The following is a 24,772-nucleotide window of genomic DNA, read 5'->3' on the forward strand; positions in this document are numbered from 1 at the left end:
ATATACAGTGGGTACGGAAAGTATTCAGACCCCCTTAAATTTTTCACTCTTTGTTATATTGCAGCCATATGCTAAAATCATTTAAGTTCATTTTTTTCCTCATTAATGTACACACAGCACCCCATATTGACAGAAAAACACAGAATTTTTGACATTTTTGCAGATTTATTAAAAAAGAAAAACTGAAATATCTGAACTGAAAAATTTAAGGGGGGTCTGAATACTTTCCGTACCCACTGTATGCAAGAACAGGCTTAATGATTAACCAGATGGAACATTGTGGGTGTGGTGTATGAATGTTAACACTTTGTAACAATTCTTTAGTATATTACTTGTGTGGTGTAGAAGAGAATTATCTATGTAGAGATATTGCTTGCAAACCAATGATGGTAAGATGATGTCATGGGGTAGGACTGGATAAGTCTGACTTCTTCCTACTCCATTCAAGCATGTACTAGGTATAAGCACATTGATATTGGATTAGCATTTGTTGGATATGTGTGTAATTATGTGTGTTGACATATCAACTGTCTTTACATGCTTGAAAGAATAAATCAAATCAAATCAAATATCACAATAATTGACCTACAGTGTATTGTATACCAAAACAAGATGTTCCTCCCTCCTGTGATTCTTTTGTCTGGCCAGCCATCTCAGCCACATCCACAAAGCACACTGATGTGCTGAGACTGTGGTCGGGGAACACAGAATGACTGGTAACTTAATTCATTGTCTTTGGTGAAAAGGCATGTGAGAAAAAGTTTTTGCAAAGAATCATTTAGAACTTTTGCATCAGTATTTTTATATTAAGAATGGATCACATGACTACATGTACGTGACAGTTGTTTGCACAGATAATTATCACACAAGTTCAGCTCAGTGTTACAGAGCAGTTTAGCATCTTTCAGCTCAGTTTTAGTTTTACTGCCCACAGTTTTGGTTCACTGACATTACTGGCATCTACCTTGTTTTGAGCTACAGTAGGCAGCTAATGTATTTTCAGTAACAACACCTGATTAAATAAAAAGGTTTGGGTCTCTAATCTTCATGCCTGTCTGAGATGAGACCAGGTCACTGCCAAAGGATTTCTGGGTACTGGAGTTCAAAATCACCCCAGCAATAACTTTTTAGTCCCATGGGTGTCCTCACACCACTTTGACATAGACATAATGACATTATGATCAGTGTTGTGGAGTAACTAGTTACTGTAATTTACAAAATACATGTAACTGCACTCAGCTATAGTTACTGGGAAAATGACCCATGTAATTAAATTACAGTAATCAAAAAGTTGGTGATTACATAGGGGTTACATCTGAATACATTTTTTGGGGTAAAAAGCTAAGAAGAATTTTCATACTATTGCTTTGGATCTTTTCACCTTGCACGATGCCATCTTCTGGCATATTTCCATGCAAAGCTGCCGGTATTAAATTTAAGTGTAGCTCCACTGAGGCTAGCATGGCTAACAAGGAGCTGTCTCTTAGACTGGCTCCATCCATTTGGCCATGTGTTAAATTTTGAATGTTGCTTTTGGTTGGTTCTCTTGTTTGACTTGGCCATGTTGTTGGACAGGAATGCTCTTCAATGCAGGAAATTCAACAATATTTTCCTTCTGAAATCAGAAAAGGGCTTTTGCTTGGTGCCTGTCCAGTAGGTTTTATTTCTATTTTATCTGAATACAAAACTGTCGCCATCTGCCAATGTGCAGATCTGTCTTTTATAGCTTCTGAGTGTCAAGTACAGTTGTGAGGTTTACACTGATCTGGTAGTTGTATTGCCCACTTTAAAACATTTCTAGAAAAGTAATCATGTAATTTAAAGTAATAAGTTACATTATTTTGATGACGTAATTAAAACGTTGCTTATTACTGTATAGTTTAACAGGGTAACTAGTCATCTGCCACCTACATATTACATTTCAAAGGTAACCTTCCCAACACTGATTACGATCAGCACAAGGTGTCTGACTGGTGCTGGTATGGAATGTGTATTTTGTTGTTTCACACTGTACTGAAGTGAGTGGGGGAAATAAAAACAAAAGACGCTTCACTCTCAGTATTATACATACTTGTGTTGTAGCCCATCTAAAAATGATGGGTCTGGTGAAGCAGTAGAAGAGTCTGTCCAGAAGCCGGAAAGAGCTCGATTCAGACCTCACCAGGGGAGAGTTTATGTCCAGACAGTAGCTCATGGCATCATGGCTTCCTAGATAACCAGGTGTGAATTGACACATTAAAACCCTATAAGGTCTTCTCATACTGACTCTGGACTGGGCAAAAGTAGTTCCTGGTACTACACACCTCATTGTTGGAATAAAAGGCAAAATCAGGCAAACTGATCATTTTAACTCGTGTGTCTGTGTGTGAACATGGCTGCTTTATAATGTGTTCTCTGGTCTCTTGTAAAAACCACCTTGTTGTTTTGGTGCCTGAATATTAAAGCTTAAATCATTGTAGTTAAATATATCTGTGCTGGCAACTCACACTACAAGTTACTGCATAAGAGAAAGTGTGTACCGTACCAGGTATGGCCAGGTGTGTCAGAGGAATGTCCCACAGCTGCTCGGGTAAAGCTGCCATCCAGTCCTGGCAGCTGTGACCCATGTCGCAAACCTGCAGGGCTGCTCATCATATGATCGATCCCAGTTTCCTCCTTTAACCTAACTCCTGTAAAGGAGGTGGAGGATCTGAGCTTCCTGCTTCTGTGGTGTTGACTGACACATAGCTATGTTTTCACCCCAAACTGACACGAGAGTAGTAGTTAAATGAGAATTCCACTATTGTGACACACTTTGGTAAATTTAAGCTGCCTGCATTTCTATGTAATATGTGACTTTAAATATACTGTTAACATCTTTATCACGATCTTTAACAAACATTTCCGGTCTCGTTGCGATGACATAACAACAAGGGAGGCGGGGAAAATATAAAACGAAGTTGACCCATATTTTTAAAAATGAAATGCTTATGCTTGTAAGGCCATGAAACTGTTTTCAGTTTCAAATTAATTCTTTAGTGGATTGTAATGTAAATTGGCTATGTAAATTATGTATGCTCTCGACAAACTATATGGTAATCAAAGACATCTTGGCTATGTGATTTTTATATAGTTTAGAAAATCATTGAGAACGTGCCATCACATGTATAAGCTCTGTTTCATTTACAAAGCTTCTTCCGGCTCTTTCAAACCAGGAACTCACAAAGACGAAGTAGACCACTTTAGATTTTATAAAAAATAACCGTACTGGTTTATTCAGAGGATCACAGGTAAAATTAACATTACACGTCCAGATCTCTCCCACCACCAACCTGGCGCGCAGGCAGCTTGGTGGTGTGTATCTAAGAACAATTTGACATGACATTTCACATTAAGACAAATATTAAGATTAGCATTACAGCTAATAATAACAACCATCCCTGCCTGCAGCCTTTGTCTGATTTAATTAGCCTTGGCCTAGATACAGTCTGCAAGCACATGAAAATAACTGAGCATTTAACAGCCTGAGCTAGACATCCTGTCTCCACTAAACATTTCTAGACAACAAATCTCTGAATATCTGTTTAACTAAGAAATAACCTAACACATGCTTCACTGAATGCATGAGAAATTATCACTAATATTAAGTAATAATGGTTTTTCTTCCCATGGAGTTTTCTGGTTTCAGGAGTTTATTTGTCATAAATCATTTTGGGGAATATCAGTTTGCCGTTTTTCCGTTTTTTTTTAGCGTAGTTCAACCAAAGAGTACCTGGGTGCAGACAACAAGATGGCGGACCGATGATCTCGGCCCGACTTTCATTTGGACTGGTGACCTCATCTGTTACTGTCCACCGGCTCAAGCAGAGCTCTGCTGGTCAGCTCTGAATTTAACAACAGAAATATTTCATTAAGGTATTAATTTAGAAAGTAGATTTTCTAATGGAAATGTCGTTTATATTAGAATTTTTACTTGTACAGTTATGTACAATTATTGAATTATTTATTGTAATTAGACTGAAAATTATTTCAGCAGCACAGAATCTACATTTCCATACATTTGACATACATAAATCAACTACATCTACCAGGAGGAATTCTCCTTAACTGTACATCCCTTTTTTGAGATTTTTACAATAAAGTCATCTGACTAAAAGAGTTTTACATGAATTATTTCTTTGTTTTTCAATGTGCTGCTAATATACAAAGCAGGTAGTCACAGATCTTTTGTCAGTGCACAGGCTTCAATGGTGTAGCTTTAGTAAACCCTTGTCATTATTTAGGGATCACAAGCTTTTGGAAGATAATGCAAAAGCATTGAAAAAGAGAGCATACCACAAGAGAACACAAAAGCCTGGACTCCACAGTGTGACACTCCCTGTATGGCCACAAACAACCAAGGTGCAATCACTTCTTTTGTTTAAATTAAAACAAATGGCTTGGTGAGTCAAGAGCAAGATAGTCCAGTACAGGCACTGCATCTAAAAAAAGAAAGTGATTATTCTTTCTGAATAGTGCATGAATAAAGAGATTATTTGCTTAAAAATGCCACGTTTATTGGAAAAGCTTGTCTCAACAGGCACAGAGGTGCAGGATCATTTTAAATCAAGGCCTAACCTGTTGGCTAACATCAACTATAAGTTGAACAGTCAAGGTTGGGTTCATGCAAATAACTTTTCCATGCATTCTGCATACGTTTTCTGTCTTCTCTACATTCTCTATGGATAAATACATTTAGGTTATACAGTTTACCTACTTCTTAAACCCTCTGCCCACATGTCACACTTATAAAAGTTTGTGTCCTACATTACAGTGCTATGTGTTCTTTGAATACATTGTTTGTGCTATTCATCTAAAATACCTATGTTAAGGTGAGATTATTTGTATCATTATTGCTTTGGTCATAACATAAAACTGTCCACCTTGCCGACTCCTGAAAACTGATATAGTACACTGCATAAATAGTGGAGCGCTTGTAAACAAACAAGAGCAGGACAAAATACCAAAAAGTCAGTTTCCAAGCAGCTTTAAGACTGAAATATTCATTTCACTGCCTCAAATAAGTGCTAATTCAAGTATCTGAGTATTTTTTTCTGTTCCTCTTAACAAAACAAGCTCATGCTGTCATTTACAGTACATCTTTTGTAAAATAATACCATACTGGTGAAAAGTCATGAGGATCACTTCAGTAGTTTCTCATTCAGTGTAATGATAGTTTGGACAAACTGGCTCTCTGTGATAAAGTCTCCAGCGATGATGTTGAGAGATTCGACTTTAGAGCCAGGCGTCTGCTCCTTAACCCAGCTGAGCAGCATGGGATATGTGGACATCACCAAGTCTTTCAGGGACTCTGTCGGGTGTGTGCAGATGTACTTCAGATCCTCTGTCAGATTAATTCCTGTGACAAAGAAACCTCCTGAAACCAAAAATACATACAAGGGCTAATGAATACCGTAGGCCAGGTATAGCTTTAACTAACAAGTAACAAATCTTCAATTAGAACCAACAGCAGATTACCTGGTCTGCCATGCTGCTTCCTGTGTTCAAACTCCTCAATAAGAGCCTCAGCTTTGCATTTATTGGCCCACCAATAAGGAATATGCGGCCACAGGTCGCTGTGACAGCTGACAATGTTGTGCTCATAGGACACTATCACTTGGTAGCCTATAGCCCACAGGTTTCTGAGAGTTAACACTTCCTGAAATCAACAGAATAACAGGCTTAGTTTGATTAGTTTTTGTGTGTCATTTAAAGGGCATGGCCAGGATTAGTCTATGTTTTTCTTATTGTCAACAAATTCCATGAAAAGACCAAAACCAACAATGTGTTAGTTCATATTTCGATACTTTCAATAATTTCAGTGCCCAGGGTCTTGTGTTTTACCATAGTGCAACAGTTAGAGACTATTTTCAGCTGCATTTTAGTTTAATGCATGTGTCTAGTGAGTATGTAAAGCAGCAGGTCAGGATATGCATAAACTACAATGTTTATATATTGCAGAGGAACGTCCAGTGCGAATGTGAATCAGTGTGAATCACTGATGTAAGAGATTTTGGACAAAAATGGAGGTCTCAATGATCTTAGACAGCATCTATGCCTTTCACCTGAGAAAGAGGGTAATTGACATCAGCAAAGACACTGTGCACAGTGAGACACAGATACAGGTGCATAGTGCACCCTGGGCAGTGTATGTTTGAACCAATCTCATCAGGCATGAACTACAGGATGCTGCGTTCATGCACCATCAAACTGAGAAACTCTTTCAGCTTTGGCTGCACAGACAATCTTTCATAGGATGTGTTACAAAAAAAAAATCCAGCCTTATTCTTTAAGTTCTAATACAAAACTTTAGGATGAGTTGTACCGTTTTGGGACAGAGTTTGGAGGTGAACACATTGCGTATGGTTGTGAGCAGCAGCATGTGAAGCTCCTGGCTCAAGCCGAGGAAGTGGCTGAAGGACAGAATGACCACCTCTCTGGGGTGAGCATCCAGCCACTCTCCTATCTCCATTAGAACAGTCTGCCAGAAAAACACAAGGTACCATTTAGTCTGCTTCTACAGCAGGAAGCCATCCTTTAATATGCATCTGAAAGCCTGCTTTTAAAGGTTTAATAGCACACATGGAACATTGCCAGGGTCAAGGAGATCTGATTTGTCAAACAAGGACGTTTAAGATAATTATTCTGCAGCTCAGCTGGCGTTTGGGCATGTTAAATACAGCAGAATATCACAAAAATGCTGATTTAGTCCCTAATTTCAATTGTATTGTCATAGATAAAGGTCTGTTCGGTGGCTCCACAGCCCTGCTGCATGTCAGAATGCAAGTCTTTTACATGTGTTACCAAGGAAGGATGCTGCTTTTGTTTCTAACACAACTCTGATATTACCCTAAAACACTGCCTGGCTCCTGTTCCCATATAACAGTGCCAGATAATTTATGAGGAGCATGTGAAGAAAGTTCTAAAAAAGTGTTATGCTGCCACTGCAGTAACCTCTAAAACCATATGCCAATTTAAGAGAGATTGGGACACAGAGCTGATGAAACATTTACAGCCAATCAAACCGAAGTGTTACAAAGCAGTTCTTCAGTGCAGTGCTAAAGTCATCTTTCTGGTTTTAAAGAGACATACTGTGTATTTGTGTCTGTGTGCCACTACTGTACCTCCACAGTGAGTGTGGTGTAAACACCATGGTAGAAGTAGAGATCTGTGGAACTGTCATTGGGCCTGTGTGCAATTCTCAGGTCACAATATCTGACCCCACAGTCCAGCTGCTGCTTTATACTGTACTCCTGCAAGACACAAGATGCAGAATTCACTGTTGCTACAAACGTTTTATTTTAACACTGAGTTGCTACACTGGCTGCTACAGTATGTCTTTATTACCTGTGTTACTGCCCACTTGTACACAAAGGGGCGAATAAGGGGCTTCATGTATCTGTCCAGCTTTTGAAGCATGTCTGGCTGAGTGGGGTCAACAGGGGATCTGTCATTTGTATCCAGACAGTAGGTTATTGCATTGTGACTGCCTAAATGGGGCACAGATAATAAACACAATCATCATTAGACTGACTCTTCCATGTAACAGCTATGATGGCCCTGATAGCTCAAAAACACCTTTGCTTACACAGATCAGCCATAACATTATGACCACCCGCTTAATACTGTTTACATAGGAGTCAGTGTGGCAGTTGTTTGGCACTCGTGTCACTCTGCAGCTCACTGTGCATCTTCTGTGAATCCATTTGCTTCCACAGTTCTACTGTCAAGAAGAGCACAGATGTGTCTACAATTCAGTGAAAAACTTATGTAAAAGGAGTGAAAACTGTGGTCGTGAGGACGAGTTAGAGAATTTCTTAGACAAATCCAACAGCCTCCCCATCCTGATATCACCACTACAGCCCCTGACTCTTTCTCTTCATAGAGACCAATGGACAGTGTTTCTCATTTTCAACCATTAATCTTTTGAAAAGTACAAATGGAAGTTAAAAGTTTAATCTACAGTAGATCAACCTCATCATCAGTGAGCCGTTGGCGTCCATGACCCTGTCTCCAGTTCACCACCTGTCCTTCCTTAGACACTGTTGGTAGGTACTAACCACTGCAGACCAACAACACCCACCAAGACCTGCAGGGTGGGAGATGGTCTGACCCAGTCATCTCACCATCACAGTTTGATCCTTGTCAAAGTCACTCAGATCCTGACCCTTGTCCATTTTTCCTGCTTCCAACGCATATTTTAGATGCAGCACAGTGGACTCTCAAGGAGTCTTACAATTTCCAAATAGTAATCAATGAAACCAGTCACACACCACACATACATCCGCTAATAACATTTCATCAACAACCTGCTTCATCAGCTCTACAGTGTGCCATTGCATGGCAGCCTACCCGGGATGGCCAGGTGATACAGCGGGGTGTCCCACAGAGCACACGGCAGGTGAGACATCCAGCTCTCTAAGGGCAGCTCGCTGAGACTCATTCCGGACATACTGAGCTCCAGTGTCTGCACACAGACAGATCACCTACTGTATTTATGCGCAGAAAACCTATGCAGCCTATGGACATCCCTCACAGTAGTGTGGACGATACAGTCGTGCTACTCTCACACTTGATCAAACTGCCGCTGCAGCTTCCTCCAGTCGCCGAACCAGCCAAATCACCAAAGAGGAGAAATGCTGTGTCTGAAATTACAGGCGTGAACTGGCAGACGTCGTCCATCCCAGAGCTTTAAAAAAATGTCATGGTTGTATATAAAACATGTATGATGTGATCCGGACTTAAAGCGTGGCCGTGTGCCTCCCCTGCAGTTCAGTCCGGTTACCTTGTACACTTGCATAGTTCGGAATGGCGAGGACGGTGGGTCCGGCGCATTTTAATTCCAGTCATCGATTATTCATAACGAACAGTCTCATCCGCTGGGCTCATCAGGTACACAAACACCTGAGCGTGTCCCTCAGCGAGCCGGGTGTCTGTCGGTGCCCGGAGGTGCAGTACCAGGACGTGCGGTGAGGGCGGCACCGCGCCTGCTGACAGATCAGCAGATGCAGAGGCTTTTCTCTTAAAGAGCCCACTGACCTGTCAGAGGCGGCGATGAAGCGCAGAGGGCAGGAGGGTTGTGCTGCTGCTCTGCTGCCTATGGCGGGAAACTCCCAAACATACTGCACCACTAGCAAAACCCCCCAAGTGATGTCACGGCAGGTGTTTCCCAGCAGCTAAATGCTTAAAAAAAAAATAATAATCTGGTGTGACGCCACCGAAGGGGTGTGGCCAGGGATATAGGCAATTTGTATGACTAAAAATATTTCCCATCAGCCTTGGCTGTCAACATTATAGCTGCTAGCTAAACAAGTACAGTATGTTTGCATTACCATTGCGTGTTAGCATGCTGACCTAGCATTTAGCTCCAAGAGCCACTGTGTCAAACTACATCACATTGTTTTACATCATACATCATATTGTTTTTAAAAAGATACATTCACTAGTTGGAGCTGCTAATGTTTAGCCTAAAACTGTGGTTCCCAACCTGGGGATTGGGATCCTACAGGGGGTCAAAGGATAATTCATAGGGGGGCATAATTTAATTAAGCTGTCCTGTGGAGATTTTTTTGTAAACAAAGTTGTTTACATTCATATCTTTGATGCCTGACAAACTCAGTGAATGTACACTCACTGACCACTTTATTAGGTACACTTGTACAATTGCATGCACTTCAATGCAACACTTCCACCTTAACATCTCTTTATGAAGCTCAAAATGTTTCAGTTTTTGGTGAAATTGTCAAATGTATAAATTCAATTATATGTTTATTATGGAGGTCATAGTTAAAGGTGTTGTTACATTATATTCTACATTATATTCAGATGTGTTCCTAATATTCTGATCCTCTCATGTAAGCTGGAGAGGACAAAAATATAGAGACACCTCAGTTCCTCAGAAACAAAGGAAACATCACCTTTTGATTGATCTGCTCTCAATCCAACCCATGACAAGAGATCTCGGTAACACATTGCTTTGATGTGGAGGGTTACAAGCCAAAAAGGTTGTGAACTGCTGACCCAGGTGATAGCATCTGTGTAAGGAAAGAAGGAGTTCTCCTTTCAAGAAAATGCGAGTAAGATTTGTACAGGTAGGCTTGTCCTTTATATCTGCCAGTATTGACTATATTCAGATATTTCCTAATGTGGTGTTCAGATATAAATATCTGTAAAACATACCAGTTTGTCTTAGTGTCATAACATACATTAGCACAATATGTGGCAGCTGCTTTTTATTTTATAAAGTTGTTTCACTGTATGCAAGGTTGACTTTTGTACTAAAATGTCTCCTAAGACTGACACCGACCAGTTGATCTTTTTGTGATGGTCTTGCTCACTTTCCTCAGCACATCAATAAATCCTGCAACAGGAAAACCAGTGTGGGGAAGCGAAGAAAGCAAACTGCTCCAGCCCTGCTGACGTTAGATGTAACCACACCAGAGCTGTCCCTTCTCTGGCTACTGTATCTCTGTTAAATGGCTTTTCCACAGCATGAAGCGAGAGAATTTTTAATGCCTACATTTAATTTATGTTACCACTTACCAATGTAACATGTCTGCTGTGAAAACAGACATTAAATAAAGCCTACACAATCTAAAAACACTCCAGTAGGGGCTCTAATTGATAAATGTGGCAATACTGCCATCTAACTTTCTATCCAAGTAACCAGTGGTGCATGAAAGAGTACAAATGTTACTTTTAAGTAGCCTGCTGTTGGTCAATAATCCTTATTTCCACTTTTCTTCCTTCCTTCCTAATAATTTTCTTCTCATGAACAAAATCTGTTGCATGAAAATATGTTTGCACAAGAACACCACAAAGCCAACTTTCCAAAGAAACATCATACTGTATTTCCTGTTTGAAAATGTTTTTATGTTGGCATTAAAGCACCAACATAAAATTTTAACAAAACTCCATTGAGACAGCACTCATTTATACTGCACTACAGACTTTCTTGAACACTTTAAATATATGCTGCAGGAGGAAAGTGATACATGTTTATGTGCAGTGCTCTACTTTTTTGCTTTCATGGAACATGTAGTGTTGCTTTCAGAGGTTAACCAGCGTTAAGTGATGCCACTTCTGTTTGCTTCCACCAATCTACACCCCACTCCTGCTTGTATGAGTTTCAAGCAAGGAAACTAATTCAGTTTTATCTTCTTTCTTGTTCCTCATTTGAAAAGGTAATTTGGCTTGTGCCTGCTCAGCCTGAGGGACTCTACATCCTGGAAACATTTATCAAAATGAAGCAGCTCTTTGCAACATTCTACTTTAATTTTCAGCGTTCAGCTATCATGAGACACTGAAAACTGGCCGATATTACACCTGAACAGTGAATACAGGGGCTGTGTATCAAAGTACAATAATACAACAGTTTTGGGGGTTTTTTTTTAGCACAACTGAAATAAATGAGGTACCAAAAATGAAAGCTGGCTACAAATGCTTGAGATTTATTCTGTGAACATTTCTCCAAATTTTAACCCTCCTGTTACGTTGCGGACAAATTGACCCTTTGTAAAGTTAAAAATCTAAAAACAGTACTTACAAGTATTTTATTGGTGTGAAACTTCTTCTGTCTGGATTAAGGTGTAATGAACATAACCTCCCCCATGCATGTTTATATTACAAAGATACTGTTCGGGTCAATTTGACACTGAACAGAAGAGGTGTCTCATGTTAATTTATCAACATCACTTCATAAAAAGAAAAAACTTCAAAATGTAAAATAAAATTTAAAAACATCAGTCATGTAAAAATAATGTATTTTATATGTAGGTCTTTCCAATGTACGTTAAAGTTTTAACATGCATTTTTTTTAAATGAAAAATGAGTGCATTATCCTCATTGAACCATAATCTACGAGAGGTAAAGAACACCATTACACTAAATAGTGACTGAAATGGTTAGTAATGGTAAAATTAGCCCAGGAACATCACTGCTGTTCCTGAGAAATGAACATAACAGGTGGGCTAACTATCATTCTGTAACCCCCCCTTTTTTTAAATTGATGTATTTATTTTTCCCACATCTTCTATTTTAAAAAAGTTTTTGTACAGCACTTTCTATTGAGAGAACAAAATGACCCATTTGTGAGGTTTGGCCATTTTTGTTATATAAAGGTTTAATGATAAAAAAATAAGGTCATTCTAGGCAAAGTAATGTAATTCTAAAAGTACTGAATTGGCATTGTATTATGAAAATGTAAAACTATCTAGTTCTAGTAAACATCAGCTTGGTTATCATCACATCAAGGACACAGGAAACAGGAAACAAATAACCGCATAAGGTCTGCAGCTCAATTTCAATATAGAAAAAAAGAGCAGTGATAAAAGCTGCTCACATTCGAGACAAAAATAGAGGTTAATCTGAACGCCAGTCTCAGACATTTAGTCAGGTGCTTTGCTTTATTGCTTTACTCCAGTGTCACGTTCAGCTTTGTCACTGACCAACACATCAGGGATCATTATTAGACAAGAATCTAGTCTCTACATTATGTTGTTTAAATAGGACAACATAACCTGCAAAACTATGGTAGTAAACGTGTGAAACTATATGCCTACACACTCAAGGCATTTGTGTTAACTAAAAGTGATTCCACAATTTGACAAATGTAAAGGTCACAGAGTCTGTGACAAAACTTTAACCGACAGTGCACAAAACAGGTGCAGCTGCAGTACAGCTCAATACAAACTCCACATTCTGGCACGTCAGGTTTAGTTTCTGCACACACTGACATTTAAGTAGCAATCAAGTGGAATGTGATTCAGTTACACATTATTTACATCCCAATCTGAACATCTTACAGTTCTAGGCAAAAGGCAAACTGAACCTCTGTGTAGTGGAACATGGGTGTTTAATACAAAGTTGTGCAGAATACAAAATGTAATACTAGCCACAAATGAAAGGCAAGCGTGATCATCTCTGAAGACCAACAGGTTTATTCCTCTGACACTGGGACGTGCTTCTTCATGAGCCCTTCCGGGTGATGTTCTTGTTCATGTACCTTCTGCTCCATGTATACAGCATCATCACCATGGGTCTTGGTCTGGTGCTTGACAGAGGTGTGTTCAGAGAGGTGGCCTGGCACTTGGGAAGGCACCAGAGGGTGAGGAGAAAACAGTTGTAGTGATCAGAGCAAACAAACACCTGTCACCTTTGCACAGGGTGTCTGGAGCCAAGTGACTGTTTTCCACCACTGACCCTTTTCCTTGGAATATCTGGCTGTGGTACCCTGCCTTGCCGCCGGTGCCTCCCTTTCGCCTCTGGCTCTGAGTCACTGAGCTCCAGGTCAGGACAATATCCGTCGCTGTCCTGGTACGATCGAGTGCTTTTCACTTTGTGTTCAGTCACGGGTTTTGCCCATTGTCTATCCTTGGCTGAGCCCTTCCGGGACAGTTTGTCAGAGGCCCGCATGTCCTCTGTGGTCCGTACCAAATTTATTGTCGCCTCTTTGAAGGACCTGCCAAAGTGCTCCATGACAGATTTACGAAAGCTGCTCTGGACCAAAGCCTCATTTGAAGAATCCTGCTCAATGGGTGTTTGGCAAGAACTATCCTTCTGAGCCACAGATTTCTCCAGGAGACCATTAGTCTTGGGCGCACACACTCGATCTTGGTCCAGTTTGCGATTACTGCTGGATGAGTGGCCATGGAGTGCAGCATGCAGGGCTAGAGGTTTGCCAGTTGGTTTAATAGGCAACACTCGATTGTTCGAGCGGCTCGAGGAAGACAGTTGGCCGTTGGAACGCTCCTCTCTCCGACCAAGCCCATGCAACTGAGGCTTCCCCTGACCCAGCCCTTCGCCAGCATGCTCACTAACATTCCCACTGTTGTCCGGGCAGAGCGGCCCGTTGCCACATTTGGAACTGGGATTTCCATTTCCAACACTTGAGGCTTTGGGCATTTTCAGCTTCAGAGTGATCCTCGGAGGAGGACGAAACAGCAAACTCTCCACAGGAAATGAAGCAGCAAGACCTTAGGGCACAGAAAAACAAATGAACTCAAGACTCCGTTGTGACGCAAGATGATCAAATAAGGAAGACGAACACAACAGGTGACTCACCAGCTGACAGCTCCTGGTTCATGAGCTTCACATGCAAGTTGAACACCTGCTCCTGGGCTTTACTCTGCAACAGCTTCAGCTTCTCCCGCCGACTCACCATGTAACACAAATTCCTCACCTGCACAATGGAAAAAAAACAGTTAATTATAAAGGAGCACTGTAAATCAGTGGCTCAACGTTGAATTACAGGGGGGGTTAAGTAATGTTTTCTGATACTTAACAGAGATTTAACGTCAAAGTAAAAACAGTATCCACTGACAGAAAATGTATCTGCTGCTATTTTGATAATAATTTGATCATTTAAGACAGAATATTTATTAGTTCCAACTTCTCCAATGTGAGGACTTGCAGCTTTGCTTGGTTTTCTATGATAATAGACCAAACATTTTCAGACTGCTGCTCTGACAAACACATCACCTTAGGCTTTAGGAAACCGATCATGGCACTTTCAATCATAACACTAGCTGATCATGAAAACAGTCATTAGCTGCAGCCCTACAAAAGGATTCACCTCACAACTCAATATCAGAGGCACCAACTACAGCCTTCGTCTATGAGGACAGGTCCTTATCAGCTTTGTTTTAGGACACTGCTGTTTGTCCCTTCAACTCGTCTTGACTTGACTCTGATCTACAATTTTTTTTAAGTCGTACCACAAATTCTAGATTGAATATTTAATGTTGTTGTGAAGCCATCACTGTGTGCTCAGCGTTGATTTACTGTATCTTGGCTAGAAAATACATTTCTTTTCTGAAGTGGCAGTTCTTTTTACTCTCTACCTTCATAAATTCTTCAAGGGGCTGCTGCAGAGTGTGTCTGGTGATGAGCATAGATAGATGCAGAGATCTGATTTCATAAAACACCAAAGGAATATAGATTTGTAACGAGAGGTCCAATCGGGAAATTGAGTCTATGGGTCTGAGCCAGACACACAGTCAGAGGTGTGGTCCACCTTTCTGAGATGGACCTATTGATTTAGGATTATTCATAAAAATGTGTTTAAAATGTTAACATATTCAGACAGTGCTCATTAAGTACGACAGCACTCTGGGTTCAATAACCAAAATGTCTATTCCAACACAAACGGTCTGGCTCCTAAAGAAAGCCTGTTATGCCATATAAAATAAAGACAATTCTGTGAAGATGTACTGCGAAATGTACTAGACCTGCTCTGTGTTAAGAAACACCATGCCTCAGCACTAAAGACAACAATACTGCAGTGTACTAAGACAAGCACCCACCCTCTCCAAATCCTGTCGCAAGTGCATGAACATCCGCATGCGTGTGTGGATGCTGTCCTCCTGAGGCTGCAGCATCAGCTGCTCCTCCTCCTCCTTAGGCGGCACCAGAGTTTTGTTAAAGTTACTTTTCCTCTTCAGCTTCCAGTACTGATAGATGAAGTCCACCAGGTGCTCGGACAGTCCGAGGGCCTGAGCCAGCGCCTCCAGCTGGATCAGAGTGTAGAACTCCTCCTCCAGCTCCTGCAGTCTCTGTGCCCGCTGGCCCACCTTCCCTGCCTCGCTGGGTGCCTTTGAGCGAGCTGGGCTCAGGCCAGTCTCCCCAGCTTTAGATTTGCTGTGCTTCAGGCAGTAAGACTTGAACTTGACTTCATCCCCTTCATCCAAGATGGTCTTCATCTCCAGACTATGTTCAAAGGCACATGTCACATGGAAAGGAGTGGTGCAGTTCTTTACAGAGCACTGGGAGCAGAGGGGGAGAAACAGGTTGCTATGCTGGCAGGAGACTATAAGCCAATCACTGGGAATAACAAGATCAGGGTCAGAGAAAGATTTAGGAATGTAGGTATTTCGGAGAAACCCAGTTTCCTCGGTAACTTTACATGGTTTGTTTCATAACTGGTCTGGTGTCTGGAAGGCTGAGTGGTAGCCCTCAGAAAATATCTTAACATAGTGCCACAAAGTTAAAGAAGAACATTTATGGTGGTTATCTGTCTCATTGATGAACTGACAGAGCAACTTTAAGGAACAGTTACGATTATTTACTTTATGGACGAGAGTTAGATGATACCATTTTAAAACTGTGCATGTTAACATTAGTGACTTATAACCACCTGGCAGCAACTGGAGAGGGAATTAGACCAATAACTCTGCTCTAATTTAAAAAAAATCAACAAAAACTTATAGATCGATTCTTTTCCTAACTGCTTTATTAGCCATGTAACATATTTCACACAGGCATGTCATCAGTTTACTACAGCGATCCTAACAACTGAGATCTGTCAGCAACTACCCCTGAGCTAAGCTAACTGGCTCTTGGCTGTAGCTTTATATCTACTGCACTGATACGAGAGTGGCATCAAACTTCTCATCTGACTTTGACACATATTTCCCAAGATGCCAGACTATTCCAGAGGGTGAAAAGACAGCATTTAGTTGGACTTTAACTGGACAAAGATAATGTGATTAACATGTCACTGCAGTCACTGATACCGCATTGTTCTGGTGAGAACACTTACCGGTGAGTGCACAGACTCACACTCACCTGGATACATGCACCTGTCTTCAGCTTACACAGGCTGCAGATGAGAGACCAGCGACTGGGAGGGATGTGGGAGACTTTGGTGATGGGCTCCATCCTCTCAGGACAAGCAATGCTCACCTAAAGAAAAGCACCACATTCAGCATGACGACAGACTTTCAACACCCTTAATGTACAAACCCCAACTCCAATGAAGTTGGGACAGTGTGTAAAACGTAAATAAAAACAGAACATTGACTTGCAAATCCTTTTTGATCCATATTTAATTGAATACACCACAAAGACAAGATATTTAATGTTCAAACTGATAAACTTTATTGTGTTTGCAAATATTCACTCATTTTGAATTTGATGCCTGCAACACCTTCCAAAAGAGCTGGGACAGGGGCAACAAAAGACTGGGAAAGTTAAGGAATGTTCAAAAAAAACACCTGTTTGGAACATTCCACAGGTGACCAAGTTTATTGGAAACAGGTTAGTGTCATGATTGGGTATAAAAGGAGCATCCCAAAAGGCTCATACATTCACAAGCAAGGATGGGGTGTGGTTCACCACTTTGTGAACAACCGTGAGCAAATAGTCCAACAGTTTAACAATGTATTTCATCATCTACAGTCCATAATATCATCAAAAGATTCGGAGAATCCAGAGAAATCTCTGCACATAAGCAACAAGGCCATAAACCTACACTGAATGCTCATGACCTTCGACTCCTCAGGCGGCACTGCATTAAAAACAGACATGATTCTGTAAAGGACATTACCATGGGGGCTCAGGAACACTTCAGAAAGCCATTGTCAGTAAACACAGTTCATCGCAACATCTACAAGTACAAATTAAAACTCTACCATGCAAAGTGAAAGCCATACATCAACAATACCCAGAAACACCACCGACTTCTCTGGGCCTGAGCTTATCTGAGATGGACTGATGCAAAGTGGCAAAGTGTGCTGTGGTCTGACAAGTCCACATTTCAAATTGTTTTTGGAAATCATGGACGTAGTGTCCTATGGGCCAAAGAGGAAAAGGACCATCCAGATTGTTATCAGCACAAAGTTCAAAAGCCAGCATCTGTGATGGTATGGGGGTGTGTTAGTGCCCATGGGTAACTTGCACATCTGTGAAGGCACCATTACTGCTGAAAAGTACATCCAGGTTTTGGAGCAAAATATGCTGCCACCCGAGCGACGTCTTTTTCAGGGATGTTCCTGCTTATTTCAGCAAGACACTGCCAAGCCACATTCTGCACGTGTTACAACAGCGTGGCTTCATAGTAAAAGAGTGCAGGTCCTAGACTGGCCTGCCTGCAGTCCAGACCTGTCTCCCATTGAAAATGTGTGGCGCATTATGAAGCACAAAATACGATGATGCATACCCCAGACTGTTGAGCAACTGAAGTCACATATCAAGCAAGAATGAGAAAGAATTCCACCTACAAAACTTCAACAATTAGTGTCCTCAGTTCTCTAACGCTTAATAAATGTTGTTAAAAGGAAAGGTGATGTAACACAGGGGTAAAAATATGTAACACAGGGGTAAAAATACCCCTGTCCCAGCTCTTTTGGAACGTGTTGCAGGCATCAAATTCAAAATGAGTGAATATTTGCAAAACCAATAAAGTTTATCAGTTTGAACATTAAATATCTTGTCTTTGTGGTGTATTCAATTAAATATGGATCAAAAAGGATTTGCAAGTCAATGTTCTGTTTTTATTTATGTTTTACACAGTGTCCCAACTTCATTGGAGTTGGGGTTTGTAGAACTGGTATAGCAGAGGGTAGAAGTGCTCATCTACCTCTGGTATCCACAGGGCACAGCTTACGTGAGCCCACTGGGTGCCTGCACGCGTAGCTTTCATAGCGCCGCCCTTCTGGGGACACAGAAGGCACTGTGGGTCGATGCCGAGGACACACGTCCGACACAGCCAGTTTCCAACAGGCACTTTAACAATGCCATAGCAGGCCTGTGGGCAGAGCAGTAGGTGTGTAACTAGCACATTCAGCATCAAACACAGCTTTAAAAATTTGAGAAATTGTTAAATGATGAAAATTTGGCTTTCAAATGTCCAATAACCTTTAGGACCAACAGCCGTATTCAAATGTTTATTTTTTGAATATTAGCACAAGAGATACCTCTTATCGCCACTAAAACTACCAGTTAGTGACAATTTATTAGTGACAGCAGAGTTGTCACGAGTAACTGATTTTTAGTGGCCCCATGTATTTTCTGTTAAATAAATCAATTTATCAAGTGACTATAGAGCTCAGACAAGGGCTGTGTGTTGAAAGCTGTACTTGTGTTTACCTGGTGTACACAGATGTTGCATTTGTCGCAGAACACCATATCATTCCCCTCTTCGCTGTCGGGGGAGCGGCACACGTCACAGATAACGTCCTCGTCGTATTCAATCCCCAGACCTTCCACTGTCTCGATGGCGTGCTTCATGTTGTCGTGGCACTGGCTCTCCAGGGCCTCCATGGCTCGCTCCATTGTCAGCTCGTCTATGGGCTCCTCCCCTAGAAGACAGAAGGGGACAAAACCCCACAAGGTCAGAGAAATCCCAGCAGACACCGTTAGGACATCACCAGTCAAAATCTTAGTACTCTTATCCCTAGCTCGGGGAGACCGGTGTTCTATAAACCATCATCAGGATCGTGCAAGGTGGATTATCCCTGTACACTCCTGCTCCTTACCCATGCAGTCCAGCTCTCTGTTGAGAGTTTGCAGCCAGTAGAGGTCCATGTCGTCCAAATCGTAGCGACACATGGCCTCTGCCAGCTCTTTGATGTTCACATAACCTGGTTCTGTTGACTCTTGGCTCGAGCACTGGATGTATTTCCTCTTTTGGGTGTAAAACACTTCCTTGGGCTTCTCGGCAATAATCCTGTCCACAGAAGACACAATCTGTCAGTGCTGCACAGCTCTTACAGATGAATTTGGTTTGTTGTAGTAGCCCAGTTAGGACGAATATCAGCGTTACCTGACTGACGGCTTGGGGATGCTGTCTGGACTTGCCAATACCTGGACACCCTTCTCCCACTCTTGTTTCCAGGTGTCTGCCAGCAAGTAGTAGTCCTCTGGGGAGACATGGTGGGAGTCAGGCAGCTTCATGGCACTGATCAGGTCTTTTCTGAACACCTGCGGACATAAGAGAGAGGCCGAAGATCACAGTCAGTTAGCCACCAGTCTGGAGGTTTAACAGCACTTGACACAGAACCTTGGCAACTTACTTCAGCCGGTTTCTTCGGGTTGGAGGCAGGGGTTCCAGGTTTACTGCCATACTTGCTGGAGGAGCAGAAGGAGGTGGAGGGACCTAAATAAATAAAACATATTAGTAAAAGAGCAGTGGAGAAAATAAAATACACACCGGTTTAGGTTATGGGGTTTCTTAAGATGACTCACTCTCATTGTCAGAACTTTCGCTGCTGCTTGAAGACTTGAGGCGTTTCATCCTGTAACATCCTGCAGCAGAGAAGAAGACATTAAAATATGGATTTTACTATTGTACAATAAATGAACCAGGCACAGAGAAGAGCTACTCACCATAAATATCGCAGTGAAAAGCATGCTAGTAGATTCCTCTGGTCAACCCTTAACCACTTAAGGCAATACCTGCAAATAAGAAGTACAGGTGAGCCCAGTAAGCATATATACAGGTATGAAAGCAATGATATGTTCTGTCTGCACGAGTCATACCACCGAGGATTTACAGTGACCCTGCTAAGTGGGGTCTGGGGTTTAGCCCGAACCTTGCACTGAAATGTCCAGTATATTAACCTACTAACAAAATCTGTGAACAAAAAAAATTAAATTTAATGGACATACAGTGGTGTGAAAAAGTGTTTGCCCCCTTACTGATTTCTTATCTTTTTGCATGTTTGTCACACTGTAATGTTTCAGATCGTCAAACAAATTTATATATTAGTCAAAGATAACACAAGTAAACACATCATGCAGTTTTTAAATGAAGGTTTTTATTATTAAGGGAAAACAAAATCCAAAACTATAGAGCCCTGTGTGAACAAGTGTTTGCCCCCCTGTCAAAACACTGGTTTATCGCACCTGAGTTCAATTTCTCTTGCCACACCTGTTCGCAATCAAGAAATCACTTAAATAGGACCTGCCTGACAAAGTGAAGTAGACCAAAAGATCCTCAAAAGCTAGACATCATGCCGAGATCCAAAGAAATTCAAAAACAAATGAGAAAGAGAATAATGGAGCTCTATCAGTCCGGAAAAGGTTATAAAGCCATTTCTAAAGCTTGGGGACTGCAGGGTTCCATTTATCACAGCAAGTCTTCCAGGGCCTGAAGCAGCAAAACAGCCCCAGACCATCACACTACCACCACCATATTTTACTGTTGGTATGATGTTCTTTTTCTGAAATGCGGTGTTACTTTTACGCCACACATAATGGGACACACACCTTCCAAAAAGTTCAACTTTTGTCTCGTCTGTCCACAGAGTATTATCCCAAAAGTCTTGGGGATCATCAAGATGTTTTCTGGCAAAACTGAGACGAGCCTTTATGTTCTTTTTGCTCAGCAGTGGTTTTCGTCTTGGAACTCTGCCATGCAAACCATTTTTGCCCAGTCTCTTTCTTATGGTGGAGTCATGAACACTCACCTTAACTGAGGCAAGTGAGGCCTGCAGTTCTTTGGATGTTGTTGTGGGGTCTTTTGTGACCTCTTGGATGAGTTGTCGCTGCGCTCTTGGGGTAATTTTGGTCGGCCGGCCACTCCTGGGAAGGTTCTCCACTGTTCCATGTTTTCGCCATTTGTGGATAATGGCTCTCACTGTGGTTCGCTGCAGTCCCAAAGCTTTAGAAATGGCTTTATAACCTTTTTCGGACTGATAGAGCTCCATTATTCTCTTTCTCATTTGTTTTTGAATTTCTTTGGATCTCGGCATGCTGTCTAGCTTTTGAGGATCTTTTGGTCTACTTCACTTTGTCAGGCAGGTCCTATTTAAGTGATTTCTTGATTGCGAACAGGTGTGGCAGTAATCAGGCCTGGGTGTGGCTATAGAAATTGAACTCAGGTGCGATAAACCAGTGTTTTGACAGGGGGGCAAACACTTGTTCACCCAGGGCTATATAGTTTTGGATTTTGTTTTCCCTTAATAATAAAAACCTTCATTTAAAAACTGCATGATGTGTTTACTTGTGTTATCTTTGACTAATATATAAATTTGTTTGACGATCTGAAACATTACAGTGTGACAAACATGCAAAAAGATAAGAAATCAGTAAGGGGGCAAACACTTTTTCACACCACTGTAACCTTTGGTTTTCTGATTTTTTCTAGTGTTCATGTTTTAATTGGTTTGTTTAGAGCTAAAGACGGACACCACTGATCCACAGTATGCGCCTTTATGCTCCTGAACCACAGGAGCAACTCATTAAGGTTTCAAAAAACCGACGGTCTCAAACCCGGCGTAGCTCCAAACACAGTGAACTGCTTCAACAGACAGGACATGCCTCACATTCCCCATGAGGAGGAAAAGGCATGAGGTCAGTTCCACTTCATACCATAGTATAAATAAAACCTGCACAGGTGGTTTGTTACCAGTTAGTGTCCAAACTAATTTTTAGTCACAATGACTCCTCAGTAAATCACTAGAAACACAGACTGAACTTTGTGCCACCACTCGACCATCATTAGTCTCTCCAAGAACTTTCTGGCTGAAAGCTCAATGCTATTAAAAGACAGAAATCACACATCACAAACAGTAAACTGTGTGTTCACCTCTGTAGCAGAGCCTGTTGGAGCTGCTCTCAAAAAGCGTCTGGCATCTTGAGTGATTCCATCTCTGAATATGCAAACTCTGTGCATTCAGCTACTCAGGACTGATAAATAAATGGTCATTTGTGCTATATTCTGACTTTTTAGGAACAATCAGTCAATAATAAAAATAATCATTAATTGCAGCTTTTGAGTAATCATGTGTGTTTTACATCATACTGGTCATACTGGGTGGGATTTGTCACTACCAGCCTATGGTGAAAAGATTTTGATCTGACTGCAGTCATGGATAAACTGAGGGTGGGGTGTTCTGCTGACCACCACCCCCAACAAGTCAGTCTGTGGTTTCAGCCTCCCTAACACTGCTACCAGTGTAAATGGAATGACAGGCTCTTCCACCTACACTGAAGTGCAGTACTGGCAGTCAAGTCTCCAGGTCAAAAGAAACTGTCAGAAACAGGATGACCGCCTCCCATCGTGACACACATACATACATTATAAAGCGGTGGGGGCTGCAGACTGAGTGTGCACGGATATGACGTCATACTCCGAGGTTTCCGCGCTAACAGGAGTCAATGACCACATTTCTCTCTTCAAATAGTGTATTGTCCCACAGGTACTGATACGTGCTAGCTGTGACTAGACCGTGCAAAAGTCGCACTGGGTGAGCCTTCAAAAACACAACCCATACACAACCAGGAGCCTCGTTGGCGGCAAACTCTGACAGGCCTGCAGCGAGCTGCACTGCAGGCTGAGTGGAAATCAACATGGGCGCCACCATCATAAAAGATGTCACTTCCTAGAGCCGTTATGGCGAATATCTGTCTAGTTGGCTAGTTACTGGGAGCACGCTGACTTGACGGTCGTCAACGTTAACGCGCTAAAGAAGCAGAAAGAGTCCTGTAAAAGCAGAAAAGGAGCGGGGCCCATGGCCTGGATAAAGCTCCGAGGGCAAATCCTGGCACACCGACTCCCACATATTGTTCACATTCCTCCCCTCTTACCTCCGTTCCCCGCTCCGCTGCCCGCTTTAATCTTGCCACGTAACGACACACACAAAACGACCAACATACACCTGAGAGTAGAGGCTCTAGTGCCAGCAGTGGACCAAATGCAGCGTTTTATGTCCCAACACAGAGGGAATCTCCAGGCTGCAATCTGTCCCGCACCACGGCACAACACCTCTATTGTACCGCGCGCCCCGCCGGGTCCTAGAGCCGCCGCCTCCTCTACCCTGGGTGCGCTCGGTTTCTGCACGGGCGTTAACCGCTATCCATAGACCATGTAATCAGTGACGGCATCCAATTCAGTTAAACAGCGCTTTTAAAATAAGCAAATCTTAATCATTGGGTTTTCAGATATTTTACAGCTTTTAATGTGACCGATTTTATCAAGACAGGGCGTCATTTAAGTGTAGAAACAATAAATTACATACAAATGTATATTCATAAATACAAAATGCTCTACAAAAACTGTATGCCTCAATACAAAATGCTTACAAAGTACATCACACTAAGTCCATATGGATATTCTTCCTAAAAGCATCTGTACAAAACGAAAATATCAGGCCAAATTTAGCTTTATCTAAATCTGCAATGTGCTGTATGTGTTTTATCATTTATAAATGAATAAATAACTAGAGGCCCCAGTAGACTGAGTGAAGTCAAGCTGTTAACCGCTAACTAGAACATTTAGCAGTAAGCTAAATTATGAAACTGCTGTTTAAACTGATAGAATATCTTTTAAAAAAGGATGTGTTGATCAGGTTAAAAAGGGAAACCAGAATATTCCCTGTAATGTTACTACCAGTTTATCATATAACCCTATGACTACGTGAATACGTTCATGATCGTGACTAGAAGAACTATGCAAAACTCAGAAAGACAGACCTTTTACTATACTGTGATTATAAACTGCTGTTACCTGCACTGGATCAAGTTTGTCAGCCTGCAACTATTATCACACAGGTGTTTAAACAATGAAGTCACACATTAGGAAATTTTTACTAAAAATGATAATGAACAATTTTTTTCTATACAAAAACATTCAGTGGAAAGTATAAAACAAATATTATAAACCATAAAAAAAACTGATCATATGAATTGCCTACCTCAAAAGCCAGCATTTTACAAGTGTTTACACCTTTGCCTGTGTAAACATATCTGTTAATCTGATTGTACACAAAGATACACTCAGTCTTTCACAACTGAACCAAAAAGATCAGCATCCCTGCATTTCTGTCAGATAACACACCACTTCCCACAGGTAAGCGTTGCAATCACAAATTCTTTGGTATTATGTTTATGTCTTTTGTTTGCATTGGAACAACACACAGAAAAAAAACAGAGAAAAGAAGCCAAATCTGATCCATTCCACACAGAACTCCTAAAATGAACTGGACAGAATTACTGACACCCTCAACTTAATATTTGGTAGCACACCCTGTGGACA

At 41.4% G+C, this 24,772-nt stretch overlaps 3 protein-coding genes across 7 annotated transcripts in view; all 3 read right to left on the reverse strand.

Moving 5' to 3' along the window:
- Nucleotides 1–2,886, reverse strand: part of plcxd1.2 (phospholipase C, X domain containing 1, tandem duplicate 2) — a 5,103-nt gene extending 2,217 nt beyond the window's left edge. For 2 of the 3 annotated variants that reach the window (XM_020603329.1, XM_020603326.1), the window contains exon 1: nucleotides 2,072–2,353. In XM_020603329.1, the coding sequence (XP_020458985.1) occupies nucleotides 2,072–2,308 (237 nt within the window). In that variant the 5' untranslated portion in view covers nucleotides 2,309–2,353. Of the gene's footprint in view, nucleotides 1–2,071; nucleotides 2,354–2,524 lie in introns of those variants that run through there. The other variant, XM_020603328.1, reaches the window with a different exon arrangement.
- Nucleotides 2,887–3,719: 833 nt separating this feature from the next.
- Nucleotides 3,720–9,174, reverse strand: plcxd1.1 (phosphatidylinositol-specific phospholipase C, X domain containing 1, tandem duplicate 1). 2 transcript variants are annotated; one of them, XM_020603334.1, is made up of 7 exons: nucleotides 8,804–9,174; nucleotides 8,371–8,485; nucleotides 7,366–7,508; nucleotides 7,143–7,271; nucleotides 6,344–6,499; nucleotides 5,497–5,677; nucleotides 3,720–5,395 (listed from the first exon to the last, which is right to left on the reverse strand). In XM_020603334.1, exons 1-7 carry the CDS (start codon nucleotides 8,816–8,818, stop codon nucleotides 5,160–5,162), a joined length of 975 nt encoding a protein of 324 aa, XP_020458990.1. In that variant the 5' UTR covers nucleotides 8,819–9,174; the 3' UTR covers nucleotides 3,720–5,159. The 2 variants fall into 2 exon arrangements, with proteins under 2 accessions (XP_020458990.1, XP_020458991.1); XM_020603335.1 differs by having other exon boundaries at nucleotides 8,591–9,174.
- Nucleotides 9,175–12,104: 2,930 nt separating this feature from the next.
- Nucleotides 12,105–23,608, reverse strand: jade3 (jade family PHD finger 3). Of its 2 annotated transcripts, none has more exons than XM_020603519.1 (12): nucleotides 23,326–23,608; nucleotides 20,122–20,190; nucleotides 19,981–20,040; nucleotides 19,809–19,891; nucleotides 19,559–19,716; nucleotides 19,272–19,462; nucleotides 18,883–19,094; nucleotides 18,401–18,541; nucleotides 16,582–16,698; nucleotides 15,321–15,779; nucleotides 14,080–14,197; nucleotides 12,105–13,991 (listed from the first exon to the last, which is right to left on the reverse strand). In XM_020603519.1, the coding sequence occupies exons 3-12, from the start codon at nucleotides 20,027–20,029 to the stop codon at nucleotides 13,168–13,170; spliced, it is 2,352 nt and encodes a 783-aa protein (XP_020459175.1). In that variant the 5' UTR covers nucleotides 20,030–20,040; nucleotides 20,122–20,190; nucleotides 23,326–23,608; the 3' UTR covers nucleotides 12,105–13,167. The 2 variants fall into 2 exon arrangements, with proteins under 2 accessions (XP_020459175.1, XP_020459174.1); XM_020603518.1 differs by having other exon boundaries at nucleotides 12,106–13,991; nucleotides 18,374–18,541; nucleotides 23,326–23,607.
- Between the last annotated feature and the right edge of the window lie 1,164 nt (nucleotides 23,609–24,772).

Source organism: Monopterus albus, unplaced genomic scaffold, assembly GCF_001952655.1.
Source record: "Monopterus albus unplaced genomic scaffold, M_albus_1.0 scaffold61.1, whole genome shotgun sequence".
Taxonomy (NCBI): domain Eukaryota; kingdom Metazoa; phylum Chordata; class Actinopteri; order Synbranchiformes; family Synbranchidae; genus Monopterus; species Monopterus albus.

Coding starts and splice junctions, on each gene's coding strand:
- plcxd1.1 (XM_020603334.1), bottom strand. Junction 7,509..8,370: donor GTATCACCTGGCCATCCCGG/GTAGGCTGCCAT, acceptor TGCCCCATTTAG/GCAGTCACAATGCAATAACC. Junction 5,396..5,496: donor GAAGCAGCATGGCAGACCAG/GTAATCTGCTGT, acceptor TTTTGGTTTCAG/GAGGTTTCTTTGTCACAGGA.
- jade3 (XM_020603518.1), bottom strand. CDS start 20,029: ATGAAACGCCTCAAGTCTTCAAGCAGCAGCGAAAGTTCTGACAATGAG. Junction 19,717..19,808: donor ACCCGAAGAAACCGGCTGAA/GTAAGTTGCCAA, acceptor TTATGTCCGCAG/GTGTTCAGAAAAGACCTGAT. Junction 14,198..15,320: donor TGCGACAGGATTTGGAGAGG/GTGGGTGCTTGT, acceptor TCCATTGTGCAG/GTGAGGAATTTGTGTTACAT.